The sequence below is a fragment of the Scyliorhinus canicula genome, chromosome 2 (assembly GCF_902713615.1).
Source record: "Scyliorhinus canicula chromosome 2, sScyCan1.1, whole genome shotgun sequence".
Taxonomy (NCBI): domain Eukaryota; kingdom Metazoa; phylum Chordata; class Chondrichthyes; order Carcharhiniformes; family Scyliorhinidae; genus Scyliorhinus; species Scyliorhinus canicula.
The window spans coordinates 103062533-103075911 of NC_052147.1; the positions used below are offsets into that span (position 1 = coordinate 103062533).

The following is a 13379-nucleotide window of genomic DNA, read 5'->3' on the forward strand; positions in this document are numbered from 1 at the left end:
ATTTATGGCAACTCACCACTAGTTCCCCCAAGTGATTTGTCTCTTTAAGCTGTACAGATTCAGAGCTTTGTCTCGAGAAGACGGGACTCTAGGTGTAGCGAGAAGACTGAACGGGAAAACAGAAAATCAACAAGTTGCAAATTGAAACAGGTTGGGTTTACCTGTAATTTGGCTTTACCAGTTTTTTTTGTATCCTCCCTTAGGAATCTTCCTCCAGGGCCCCTCCCAAGAAAACTTGACCCAAAAAGCCAACTCGAAAGCCGGTGTTGGATGACATGGATCTGTCCGAGGCGGAGGAGCTCGATAGTGACGATGAAGTGTTTGACCAGGACTTGACGGCTCCCGACAGCGGTTACAGCGACACGAGTGGGACCTACGCACCTGGTGCCTCTCCGACCTGGACCTCACAACGTCAGCGGTTGTTCTCTCCTACACAGTCCATGCACATCTATGGAGCAGGGTGCAGCCAGGAGGAACCGTGTGACAGAGCGACTCAAACCTCCAGCTCCACACCCCCGTCTATCCACCCAGAGTCAGCCAATCCCATGTTACCAAGCGGAGTTGGAAGTGAGCCGCAAAGACTGTTCTATGGTAATCCTTCCCTAACACCTGCTTCAGTTCAGTTAATTTAATTCATATGTCTGGGTTGGATAGATGACATTGTTAGATGATGGAGGAGTTGCACGTCTCGTCTTTCAGATTGATGTTCTGTGTGAGAGAATGATGTGCTAGCTTCCTGCAGAATCCATTAAGCAACATAGACCTGAATCATTCAGATGGTAGACGGTCTCATTTCCCACCACCCGAAGAGTCGGCGGGGAACAACTTTCCCCCTCAACAACTCTGAGTGGTCACAAAAGAATTGCTGGAGGTTTTAGCGGCAGAAAGGCCGGGGCAGGGGCAAGAGACGTGAGACGTTAAACATGTTCAGCAGAGATCAGCGACAAGAAAGGCAAATTGGTCAATCATACAGAATCAATCATACAAAAGGTATGAACTAATAAATCATACAATATAATCATAGGAAACCATACAGACATCCCAGTCTATGCAGAGCTAACTGATCATTACTGAAACAGCAAGATTGCTGTTAAAATGAGCCGGTCGGCCAGAGATAGGTTTATTTGCCCTCATTTTGTGTCGCGATTCCTGGTCAGAGATTTGCATTTGTGGGAAATTGTGCTGAGAAGCGGCTTGGCCTGGTCACGATAACGCCCACGTGCGATAGCCCAAACAATGCTCACTGTCAGGCTTGCACGTCCACTTGGGTGAAATATAAGAAGGTGGGTAGTACTGTACCAATGCCTTCAGAAAAGTACAGTAAGAAGTCTTACAACACCAGGTTAAAGTCCAACAGGTTTGTTTCAAACACGAGCTTGAAACATCACCTGAAGAAGGAGCCGTGCTCCGAAAGCTCGTGTTTGAAACAAACCTGTTGGACTTTAACCTGGTGTTGTAAGACTTCTTACTGTGCTCACCCCAGTCCAACGCCGGCATCTCCACATTCAGAAAAGTGGGAAGTGGGGATGTCATGATATGCAGGCACACACACATACACACACACATAATGATATATAGACAAGCAGCTAATGGACACAGAGAACAGGACATGACCAATAAGCAGGCAGGACACTCAGGGGTGGGATCTGACTATAAATGACACGGAGCACTCACACTCCGCCTCTTTCCACTGATGAACATCTAGAGAGTCAGTCAAGGGTGTTGTTACAATCTCACACCTCCACCACGTGGCTAAGAGCTAGTCTGGTTCAGTCAGACAGAGTAACCACACGTAAGTCACGACAGAGGATCGTTGGGGGGGGGGGGGGGGGGGGGGGGGAAAAAACCTTTAACCAAGTTTGGTGGCGTGTGGACGGGGAAGGCGGGAGAAATCCATGGAAAGGATTGTCATAATTTACATCTTGTCAATCATACAGAATCAATCATGCAAAAGGTATGAATCAATCATACAATACAATCATAGAAAAATCTTCTTGTCATAATCAGTTTGTCTCCTTGGAGAAATCTAGATCTAAAGCTGATTGTGGATGCTGGGAGAGCAACTGTAGCTCTTGAAACTGAGATTGCTAGACATCAAGGGTATGGAGATAAGTTCCATGAATGGGATGGAGGATGCAGATCAGGCTTGATTTAATTGAATGGCAGCGCAGGTTAGATGGGCTGAATGGCCCATTTGTTTGTCTCCCCTTTAATAGCTTGTGGTTGAAGATCACAGTAATGCGTTTCTTCCCAGTATTGTTTAAAACCACCTCCCACTGTGCTCAGTGTGACACTCAACAGCGGGAGTGGTGGGTGCAGTGTATGTGTGTACATGTGTGAGATATGTGCGTGCGTATGTACAATATAGGGCGTTCTCCCTACATTCAGATACTCAGCCCAAAGATTTTGGTGGTTGTTGGACAAGCTTTTCCTTGGCAATTCCCTAAAGCATTTGAAGACCCAGATGACTTGACTGATGCAATCGAAGAGTTCTATTGTGTCATGTACTGAGATCTATGGAGAGGGAAGGGTTCAATGTGTATCTCATTCCTGACTCACATTCCCATGTTAAGTTAATCCTTTGGGGATTTTGCCAGATACAGTTTTGGATCTTTGTGTTATTGCAGTTTCTGCTCCCTCCCAGATCAAGCCACGTAACCTACCCACTCACCCACCTAGCCAACTCACCCACCTACCCACTCACCCACCTCACCCACCCCTACCCACCTCACCCACCCCACCCAACTACTCACCTCACCCACTTATCGATTCACTCATCTCACATTCCTCCCCAACTACCCACCTCGCCTACCCCACTCACCCATCTCACCCATCTGTCCACTCACTCACGTCACCCATCTGCTCATCCACTGACTCATTCACTCTTCCATTCACGAACATACATTAAAAGACTGAGCATTTATACACATACCAGAATACAGCAGCCAGGGCCGGGAAAAAGGTGTGCCCATCTGACCACAACACGGCTCCGCTCTGATGGAGTTTCCCAGGACATGTTGTACTGCGTATTCACCCAGCTCAGAAGATCCCGGAGGAAATGCACGGGTTGGGGAAATCTTTACGCACAGCCGCAATGCTCAGGAACTCTGGCAATTGTGTCTTTCATGACCTCAGGACATCCCAAAGCAGCGGAAGCACATGTTCCACTGAAAGTATGTTCGGAAATGTGGCAACCATTTTGCACAAAGCGGAATCCCGCACGTGACCATCTAATCTGTTTTAACAATGTTGGTGGAGGGATAAATATCGGCCCGGGTAAAACCCCATGCTCATGTGAAGAATAGCGCCATGGAATTGTTTGCATTAACCTGAGAGGTAAGGCGGGGCCTCATCTGAACATGGCACCTCTGACGATGCAGCACGCTCTTGGTACTGCACTGGTGTGTCAGCCATAGTTTTGTGCTTTTCTTACGGGGGATCGGGGGATTCTTACCCGGCCATTGGAGGCAGGGATTGAGCAAAATTAGAGAAGAACCTGCTGGGCTGTTTTGCCGGTATATTTCTGCCTCCAGGCGGGAGTGGGTTGGGGGGGGGAGGGGGGGGGGGGGGGGGGGAAGCCAACTGAGGTGGGCAATTAGGCAGTTGACTGCCATCTTCCACTGACATTGCAACTTTCAAATGGGCTCCACTCTTTGTCAGCACTTTGACAACTCAGAGGAGATAGACGCACAGCAAGAGGTCAAAACCACACGCGGGTTCAGGGTTTTCTAACCTTTCATGGCAAAATATGGCAAGGCTGATGTATTCTGCTGCCAGAGTCTTGACCTTGCATGAATAGCTCCTGGGACTGAGGTGCCTGAGACCACTCCTCAGCAGCAATCGTGCTGCGAACGCAGTGGCCAGGACGTTACATTGCTCAGGCAGGCCCGCCCCACAGGTGAAAAATCCAGGCATTTCCAATAGACCGAATTGGTCAGTTTTTGGAACTCTCTTCCCTGGAGAGGACAGTGTCAATTAATATTTTATAGTAGAGGTTGCGGATTAAAGTGCAACATCCTCCATGGTGGGTCCTCAATGCAAAAAGGGAGGATCCTCACGTAGAGAGCCCTCCACTGGGGATCTGCCCAGCACGAGGCAGTAGGACAGAACGCCAAGGGGTGACCTGGGGGTGTATGCGTCCCATATAATTGAAGGTGGCAAGACAGGTTGGGAAATTGGCTAACGAGGCATGTGGGATTATGGGCTTTATAAACAGAAGCAAGGAAGTAACACTGAATCTTTTAGAAACATTAGTTCGGCCTCAACTGGAATATCGCGTTCAATCCTGGCTGGTCGGGGCTGGTTTCAATCGGGGCTGGTTTAGCTCACCAGGCTAAATCACTGGCTTTTAAAGCAGGCCAGCAGCACGGTTCAATTCCCGTACCAGCGTCCCCGGACAGGCGCCGGAATGTGGCAACTAGGGGCTTTTCACAGTAACTTCATTGAAGCCTACTCGTGACAATAAGCGATTTTCATTTTCATCCTGGAAGGCTGTGAAGATTTGAAAGAGGGTGCAGAAAGAATTTACAAGGCTGGAACCAGGGATGATTGGAAAAGCTGGGCTTGTTCTCCCTTGAGAAAAGAGGAGATTTGATCGAGCTGTTCAAAATACAGAGTAGGGAGAAATTGTTCCCATTGGGGGAATGGCCGAGAACCAGAGGACCCAGACTGAAGATGAAAGAACCAAAGGCAACACAAGGGAAAAGCATTTTACACAGCGAGTGGTTAGGATCTGAAACACTCGGAGAGGGGAGGGGTGGGCAGAATTCCCTGCCGGCACCCGCTGCAGGCGAAAATGGCGGAACGTCTCATGAGACCGGTTAAATGAGAAGCTCAGCGGCGAGCTCTCGTTCTGTGACTTTCCTCGCCCCTCACAGCTGAACGATGGCGGCAACTTCAATTAAATCTATTTTAATAAATTTACATTGCTGTAGAGAGCTTCCCCGCCACACGTATCCCCCCTCTCCCCCAACTGCTTCTGGGAAACGCAAAGCGGTCAAGGGAAACCTGCCAGGGCGCACAGCTAAGTATGGGCCTGGGTGGTGGTGGGGGGGGGGGGGGGGGGGGGGGGGGGGAAGAAGAGGGATGTGCCTGCGCAATGCCCTGGCAGTGGCATGCTGGCCATTGGTTGGGGTGGGGGGAGGAGCTTATGCTTGAGTGGGTGGTGGAAGCAGATTTAACTGCAGATTTCAAAAGGCAATTAGATAGACATGTGCATGGAATATGTGGGCTGGGCATGTAGTGGGACTAGCACAGCATCTAGGGGTTGAATGGCCTCATTCTGTACTGCCACCTTTCTATGATCATCTGTGTATCACTGCAGTAGCCTTTACTAGCTGAGATTCGCTGTTCATTTACAAGAATTATACCATATGGTGAAAAGGGTTAAATTATCTGGGCATGTTGTATGGCCTATGCATTCCCCTGAGTGGAGACGATTACGGGCGGATCCAATTGCGTTGTTTTAAGATGATTGAAGAAGTTGATAGACTGCAAAGAGAGAAATGGTTTCCTCTGGTGGGGAGTGTGTGCTGAATGAGAGAGCATAACCTTAAGATTAGACTCAGATCATTCCTGAATGGTGTCAGGAAACATTCCTGGTCATAGAACTATGGAAATTCTCTCCGGCAAACTCCAAACATTTCAAAATTAAGATTGGGAAGATTTTTTGTTCAGTAAGTTTATCAAGGAATTTGGACCCATAGAGTTTAGATTAGCCATGATCTAATTAAACGGTGGAACAGGTTCGAGAGTTTGAATATCTGAATCTTGTTCTGATAATACGTTGCCAGTTTATTGTTACTGCGCATTTACCGGGGCAATGATTGTTTTCAAAAGCCAAAGGCTCGTCTTCCACTGGGTTGGAGGAGCCAGCAAGTTTACTAATGCACACAAGCATGTGAAAACGTTAGAAGGAAAGGACCCACTGATTTATCCGTACTCTTGTGAAAGCTGCCACGGGGTGCAGGAAAACAATTAGCCCAAAGGGGCTTGGAGATCACCAATTCTCACCCAGTTTCTAACTTCAGTACTGCTAGCTGGTTGCTGTCATTCAGCCAAACTTGTTTCACCTGCAGAACAGGTTGGACATGGAAGCAGATTTGCAAAACATTTCGTAGGTGTAGGCTAGACCTTTGAAGCCATGGAAAATACTTCCAAAAGTGATGGTCAACTTATTATGTAGTATTTGCATCCGTCCGTCATGGGAGATGATGGACTGTGCCCGGGGTATCGGTCACTACCGTTTAGGATACCGCCTGTTATAGCTGTAGAGGCCACAGTCCCTTCCACAGCTGACACAGATGAATTGCGTTGGCCTGAGGTGGACTGTTGTTTCCTACCGGTGGGCTCCCTTTTCATCTGGTCATATCTTTTGTCTTCTACTTTTTCCGCACTCTACCTGACTGTTTGTCTCCAGGCGGTCTGGTCAGCCCATTGACATCCCGTCAATCTACTCCAATCCTGGTCAACTTGAAGTCGGGCTTGCAGACATCCTTGTATTATGGACGTGGGTGACCTGTTGGCCTTGTGCGAGTGACAGGCCCGCCATAGAGCATGTCTTTGGGCTGCACTCCCTTTTCCGGTTCCGGACCCCTGCTTGAGAATCCAACACCAGAGGCCGGAGCGCAAACTCTGCCATCGCAGTGCAGTACTGTGGGCATGCTGCACTTTCAGGGGTGACTTCTTTTGGGTGAAGCGTTAAATCGAGTTTCCATCTGCCTTCTCAGGTGAGGGTAACAGATACACCAACACAATGGAAAGAGAATGGAGGGGCAGTTTTCCTTCGGGTCCTGGTCAATATTTGTATCCCTCAGATTATCCAGTCATTGTTTCATTGGGATCTTGCTGTGTACAGGTTGGTTGCCCATTTATTTTTTTCAATAAATTTAGAGTACCCAATTATTTGTTTTCCAATTAAGGGGCAATTTAGCGTGGCCAATCCACCTACCTGCACCCCTTTGGGTCGTGGGGGTGAAACCCACGTAGACATGGAACATAGAACAGTACAGCATGGGGAGAATGTGCAAACTCCACACGGACAGTGACCCAGGGCCGGGATTCGAACCCGGGTCCTCAGCACCGTAGTCCCACTGCTAACCACATGCGCCATGTTCCGCCCTGGTTGCCCCATTTCTTACGTTGTGATCCGCCACCAAAAGTATGCAATTGATTGTAAAATGCTTTAAGCCTTGTGAAAGGCACTAAATAAATGCAAATCGTTCTTGTGAATTGAAGCTCTTTACAGTCATCTGCACAGTTCCTTTTATGGGCAGTTCCTTCAGCAGTTTGCATGATCAGGTTTGCTGCATCGCTTCTTGTGCGCTTGTGAGAGTCAAGGGGCGGGATTCTCCCGAATGCCCGCGATGGCCCGGCGCCGGCGTCAGGCCGACCGGAAGTTGTGGAATTCTCCGCACTTTAGGCCGGCGCCGGAGGGGTTGGCGCCATGCCAGACGGTGCCGAAGGGCAGGCGCGAGTTAGCGCATGTGCAGACCGGCCAGCGTATTCTAGTGCATGCGCAGGGGTGTCTTCTCCACGCTGGCCATAGCGGAGCCCTACAGGGGCTGGTGCGGAAGGAAGGTGTGCCCCCACGGCACAGGCCTGCCCGCAGATCGGTGGGCCCCGATCGGGGGCCAGGCCACCTAGGGGCCACCCCCGGGGCTGGATCCACACGCGTCCCCCGAAGGACCGCACCAGCTGGCCCACCAGCCAGGTCCCGCTATGTGGGATCATGTCCAATTCACGCCGGCAGGACTGGCCAGAAACCGACGGCCGTCCAGCCAATCGGGACCCGGGGATTTGCCCCCGACTGGCGTGGCGTGATCCCCGCCCCCACCCGAAAACTGGCGCCAGAGAATACCGCAGCCGGCACGGAGGGGCGGGGCTCACGCCATCCAACGGGGAATCGGAGAATCCCGCCCAAAATTTTAAAAATTATTATGGCTGGAATTCTCCAGCCATTTGCTGGTGGCGTGTTTCTTGGTGGCATAGGGTGGTTGCTTCAATGGGAAATCCCATCGACAGCGCCAGCGAATGATGGGAAACATGCGGCTAGAAGACCGCTGAATCCTGCCCTACATGTGGTTAGCACTGTTGTTTCACAGCACCAGGGTCCCAGGCTTGGGTCACTGTCTGTGCGGAGTCTGTTTCCTCCCACAAATCCCGATAGATGTGCTGTTAGGTGTATTGGACATTCTGAATTCTCCCTCCGTGTCCCCGAACAGACCCCGACAAGTTGCTTTTCATAGTAACTTCATTGCAGTATTAATGTAAGCCTACTTGTGACAATAAAGATTATTATTATTATTACATGTTGGCAATGAATGTATGAAATTGATGGACCGGTAAAGAGCGATATGTCTCTGCCGTATTTCAGTATGTCTGGAACATCTTGAAAAAATGCCTTGTTGCCCCCGCCCCACATGGTGCAGCCATGTAATTGCCTGCAAGAGAAGGGGAAAAACCATGACCATTAATCACCAAATTGTTACAATACAAAAGAGACCGTTTGGCCCATCATGTCTGTGTCAGCTGTCCGAATGATCAATGGCCCCAGAGCCACTGCCGTATCTTCTCTCTGTAATGCTACACCAGGGGTGGGCAAACTGGTCTTTATGCGGCCCACCAAGTCATTAAAAAAAAAAATTTTTTTTTTTTTTTTAATTTTTAATTATTTTTTTTAAGGTTAATGGGGGGGGCTGTTGGGTTACTTACTGGTATAGGGTGGATACGTTGAGTTGAGTAGGGTGATCATTGCTCGGCACAACATCGAGGGCCGAAGGGCCTGTTCTGTGCTGTACTGTTCTATGTTCTATACGAGGCGCCCAGAATCATAACCGGGTGAAGTAATTATTTTACTTAATATACTATGCGGCCCTTTAAAATTGTGAATTTCTGAATGTGGCCCTTGCACGGAAAAGTTTGCCCACCCCTGTGCTACACATTCTTCATTTTCAGATAATAATCCAATTCCCCCTTAACTGTCCTCCGACACACACTCAGGCAGTGCATTCTGATCCTAACCACTCTCTGCGTGAAAAAAAAATTCCTCATGTCTCCGATCCTTCTTATGCCAATTACTTTCAATCTGTGCCTCTTGTTCTTGATCCACCTACCTGCAGTTTTTCTTTCCCTATCTGTCCTGCCCATACCCTTCAAGATTTAAAATTCCTTTATCAAATTAACAGGGGAAAGTACCTCCTGTCAGATGATCAAATCCAATCAGGAACTTTAAAAAAATTAATTTATGGGATGTGGGTGTCACTTGTCAGACCAGCATTTATTACCCATCCCTAGGTGCCCTTCAGAAGGTGACGATGAGTTGCCTTCTTGAACCGCTGCAGTCTCTGAGGTGTAGGTACACCCACTGTGCTGTTAGGGAGGGAGTTCCAGGATTTTGTCCCAGTGACAGTGAAGGAACGGCGATATATTTCCAAGTCAGTGTGGTGAGTGACTTGGAGGGGAACCTCCAGGTGGTGGGGTTCCCAGGTATCTGCTGCTCTTGATCTTCTAGGCAGTAATGATCGTGGGTTTGGAAGGTGCTGTCTAAGAAGCCTTGTTGAGTTACTGCAGTGCATCTTGTAGATGGCACACACGGCTGCCACTGTTTGTCGGTGGTGGAGGGAGTGAATGTTGTGGAAGGGAGAGCATTCAAGCAGACTGCTTTGTCCTGGATGGTGTCGAGCTTGTCTAGTGTTCTTGGAGTTGCACTCATCCAGGCAAGTAGGGAGTATTCCATTACACTCCTGACTTGTGCCTTGTAGATGATGGACAGGCTTTGGGGAGTTAGGAGGTGAGTTACTCGCCACAGGTCAATGAATTCAGTGGGAGAAGATATGATACGATCACTGCTCCAGCAAGGAACCCTCATGAAAACATGTAGGGAGTCCTCAGCCAATACACCAGCTAGTAATGTGTTCCAGAGGTCCTATACTCTCTGAGCGATAGAGAATCGGCCAACATCCAGTCATTCTTTTTCCTTATATTTACATAGTGTTAACTTGTGGTTAATGATCTCCTCGCTAATTGCCAGAGTCATGCTGACCTTGGAATAATTTTTATGCTTGCTAACCGGACACGTTGTCCCAAAGCAGCTCTGTTGGCAGAGCAATATATTTATTTTAGCATTTGTCTTCCAAATCCACTCATTAATCTAAATGTTTGGAAGGTTTTAGTGGGCGTGTGATGGGGTTTTCATGATTTTGAATTTTTACATGGAAAGCATCAGCAAAAAGCTCCATGTGCCTTCACAGTAGCATGAAATAAAATGGGATTTGTGACTGAGCTGCATAAGGAGCTACTTGGACAGGTGACCAAAGCATTGGTCCACGAGATAGGTGTTCAGGAGAATCTTAAAGGGAGAGAGCGAGGTAGAGAGGTTGAGGAAGGGCATTGCGGAGTTTAGGGCCCGGAACGCAAAAGCATGGCTTCTAATGGCAGAGCAACAAAAATCAGGAATGCTCAGGATGAAGGTGCAGGAATTTCACAGGGCTTGTAGGGCTGATGAGTTCTCAGAGATGGAGAGGGTCGAGACTATGGAGGGATTTGAACACCAGGATGCGACTTTTACGAGGCAATCTTGGATGGGTTAGACCTGAATCCGCTGGAGTTTAGAAGCGTAAGAGGCGACTTGATTGAAACATATAAGATTCCGTGGATCTTCACAGGCTGGATGTGGAGAGTATTTTTCCTCTTCTGGGAGAATCTAGACCTAGGGGTCTTTAAAAATATGGCGTCACCCGTTTAAAACGGAGATGAGGCGACAGTGCTGTGAGTCTTTGGAGCTCTATTCTTGAAAAGCTGCTGAAAGCAGAGTCTTGGAATATTATTAAGGTAGAGGTGGATAGATTCTTGGTAAGCAAGGGGGTGACAGATTATCGGGGGTGGGAAGGATGCAAATTTAAGGTGACTGTCGGATCAGCCATGATCTTATCAAGTGGGGCAGCATGGTGGCGCACTGCAGCCTCACGGCGCCGAGGTCCCAGGTTCGATCCCGGCTCTGGGTCACTGTCCGTGTGGAGTTTGCACATTCTCCCCGTGTCTATGTGGGTTTCACCCCCACAACCCAAAAAGATGTGCAGGCTAGGTGGATTGGCCACGCTAAATTGCCCCTTAATTGGAAAAAATGAATTGGGTACTCTGAATTTATATTTCAAAAATGAGGAGCCGAATGTTCCACTCCTCCTCTTCGTTCTTATATAACATTGTACAAGAGAAACTCTCTTGTAAAGTGACACTTAAAAGTTGCCATTGTGGTAACAACTCTTGGGCCTACCTCATCTGCAGTGAATGTTTTCTGTGTATGAGTTGGATACAGTCAATGTTATTTGTCTACAATTTGCCTTTCCTCTGCATGGTTCACGAGCTCCCCCAGTGGCTGAATAAGTGTAATGCTGAACTATGAAACAAGGTCTGGTAGTGAGCTGTTAATCCCAGAGGGAGGGAGGGCTCTGTTGAGTTTACTGAGTTGTTTTAGAGTGGTGATAGGGGAATGGGTCAGGGGATGTAAATTCCTCTTATTTTAGGGAGATGACAGATCACGAAAGACTAGCTTGCTAGCCGAGCATGCCCTACTGGGACCTGAGCATGTGTGGATATCAGGTGATTCCTTGGTGTGAGGCCTTCCATGGTCAGTTAGTCCCCTTGAACTCTTTGTTTTCTGTCGCAAAGGAAGACTGGCTGTTCGAGCACAGCACTGAAGTGGTTCTAGGGTTGGGGGGGGGGGGGGGGGGGAATTTGCACTTTTGAGAGAGACAGGAAAATAGTAACTTTCTGATTAAAATTTGTCGAAACTACTTTCATAAACTGGGTGGGTGGGATGGGGCGGGGCGGTCACGTTGTAGTGGGGAGGGTGAGGCGGGTTGGTTGTCCCTCTTTCCTTTTGCTATGCTGACTGCAGTCCTCAATCTGCAGAGAAATGTTTGCCCCTATATCCGATTCTTGAAGCCCAGCTCAGTCAGACCGGTTGCCCTTCCTGGGGCTTTGACTTTCAGCTGCCCCTCTGACATCTGCCCCGATTTTCAATTCAGTCAGAGTTGATAGGCGAGATGTGTAACTGGCAGCTTCTCGATACTAAACCTTTCACCACTTTGCCCAAAGTCAGAATGACCCCCATGGACTAATCTCTCTCCCTGTCCCAATGCACTGAAATTTGAATCGCTTTGAAGCATACTCAGTACATTAACAGTTTGAATGTACCCTTTTATTGTGTTGCAAAGAGGTATTTGTGCAACCATGTGTGCTTTTGGATGTTGACGTATCTGTGCATATACATGTGTTTCTCATGGGTGTGCACATTTGTTTGTGTATTTGTGTCCATGTGCATGTTTGGTTGCGTAGAGAAGACCATTGCAAAGAGAATAGTGTAAACAACTTGCTTTGTTCTGAAAGAGAGGCTCAGGTTTCCCTTAGCACATTGATATTTGCATGTCTGTGTACATGTGTGTATGCATATGTACATGCATATGTCTGTGTATGTAAATATGTGTATCTCTACACAAATAAGTATGTGTATGGATCTGTATATTTTTGTATGTATGTGTCTGCAGATTTACCCATTTATATGTGTGCGTACATGTGTATATCTGTCATGTCTGTGTCTGTGTGTCCATGTGTCTGTATATGGATCCATGTAGATGTGTGTGGGTGGGTGTCTATGTAGATGGGTGTGTGTATATGTATGTTTCTTTATTCTTTCATCTGCAGAGAAATGATTTCCCCCTAAATCCATCTTTATTTGCCCTGGAACTGAGTGGCTTGCTAGGAGGGTGGTTAAGAGTCACCCACATTGCTGTGGATCTGGAGTCACATGTAGTCCAGACCGGGTAAGGATGGCAGATTTCCTTCCCTAAAGTACATTAGTGAACCAGATGATTTTTTGACGACAATTGATGATAGTTATTTGGTCACCATTACTGTTTCCAATTCCAGATTTTATTCCTTGAACAGCTGCCATGGTGGAATTTGAATAGAGCATTAGGCAGGGCCTCTGGATCACTACTCCAGTGACACTACCAGTACACCACTGTCCACCCCTAAAAAAATGGTCAACGGACATGTGAAAGTTTGATCTGGATGAACACCACTCCCGTGACATTAAAGTCCTGGAGTGGCTCTTGAATCCAGGGCATTCCAGGCCACAGGCCAGTGTGCTACCAACTGGGCCACTCAGGGTGTGTGCATGGGTATCCTTATATATGTATGAGTGTATATGTGTATATGTATGTATGTATGCGTTTGTGAATGTGTCTGTGTGTTGTCTTGTGTGTATGTGTGTGCCTGTGCATGTGTGCCAGTGTATGTGTGTGTCCGTGCATGTGTGTATGTGTGTGTCCGTGCATGTGTATATGCGTAACCGTCTTTGCGTATGTGTCTGTGTGTGT

General features: G+C 48.0%; 1 protein-coding gene across 2 annotated transcripts in view; it reads left to right on the forward strand.

Annotated features, from left to right (window-relative positions):
- The window catches only part of LOC119956749 (bcl-2-modifying factor-like), a 62204-nt gene that overhangs the window by 28580 nt on the left and 20245 nt on the right, over positions 1–13379 (forward strand). For both annotated transcript variants that reach the window (XM_038784103.1, XM_038784112.1), the window contains exon 2: positions 204–591. In XM_038784103.1, the coding sequence (XP_038640031.1) occupies positions 276–591 (316 nt within the window). In that variant the 5' untranslated portion in view covers positions 204–275. The remainder of the gene's footprint in view (positions 1–203; positions 592–13379) is intronic.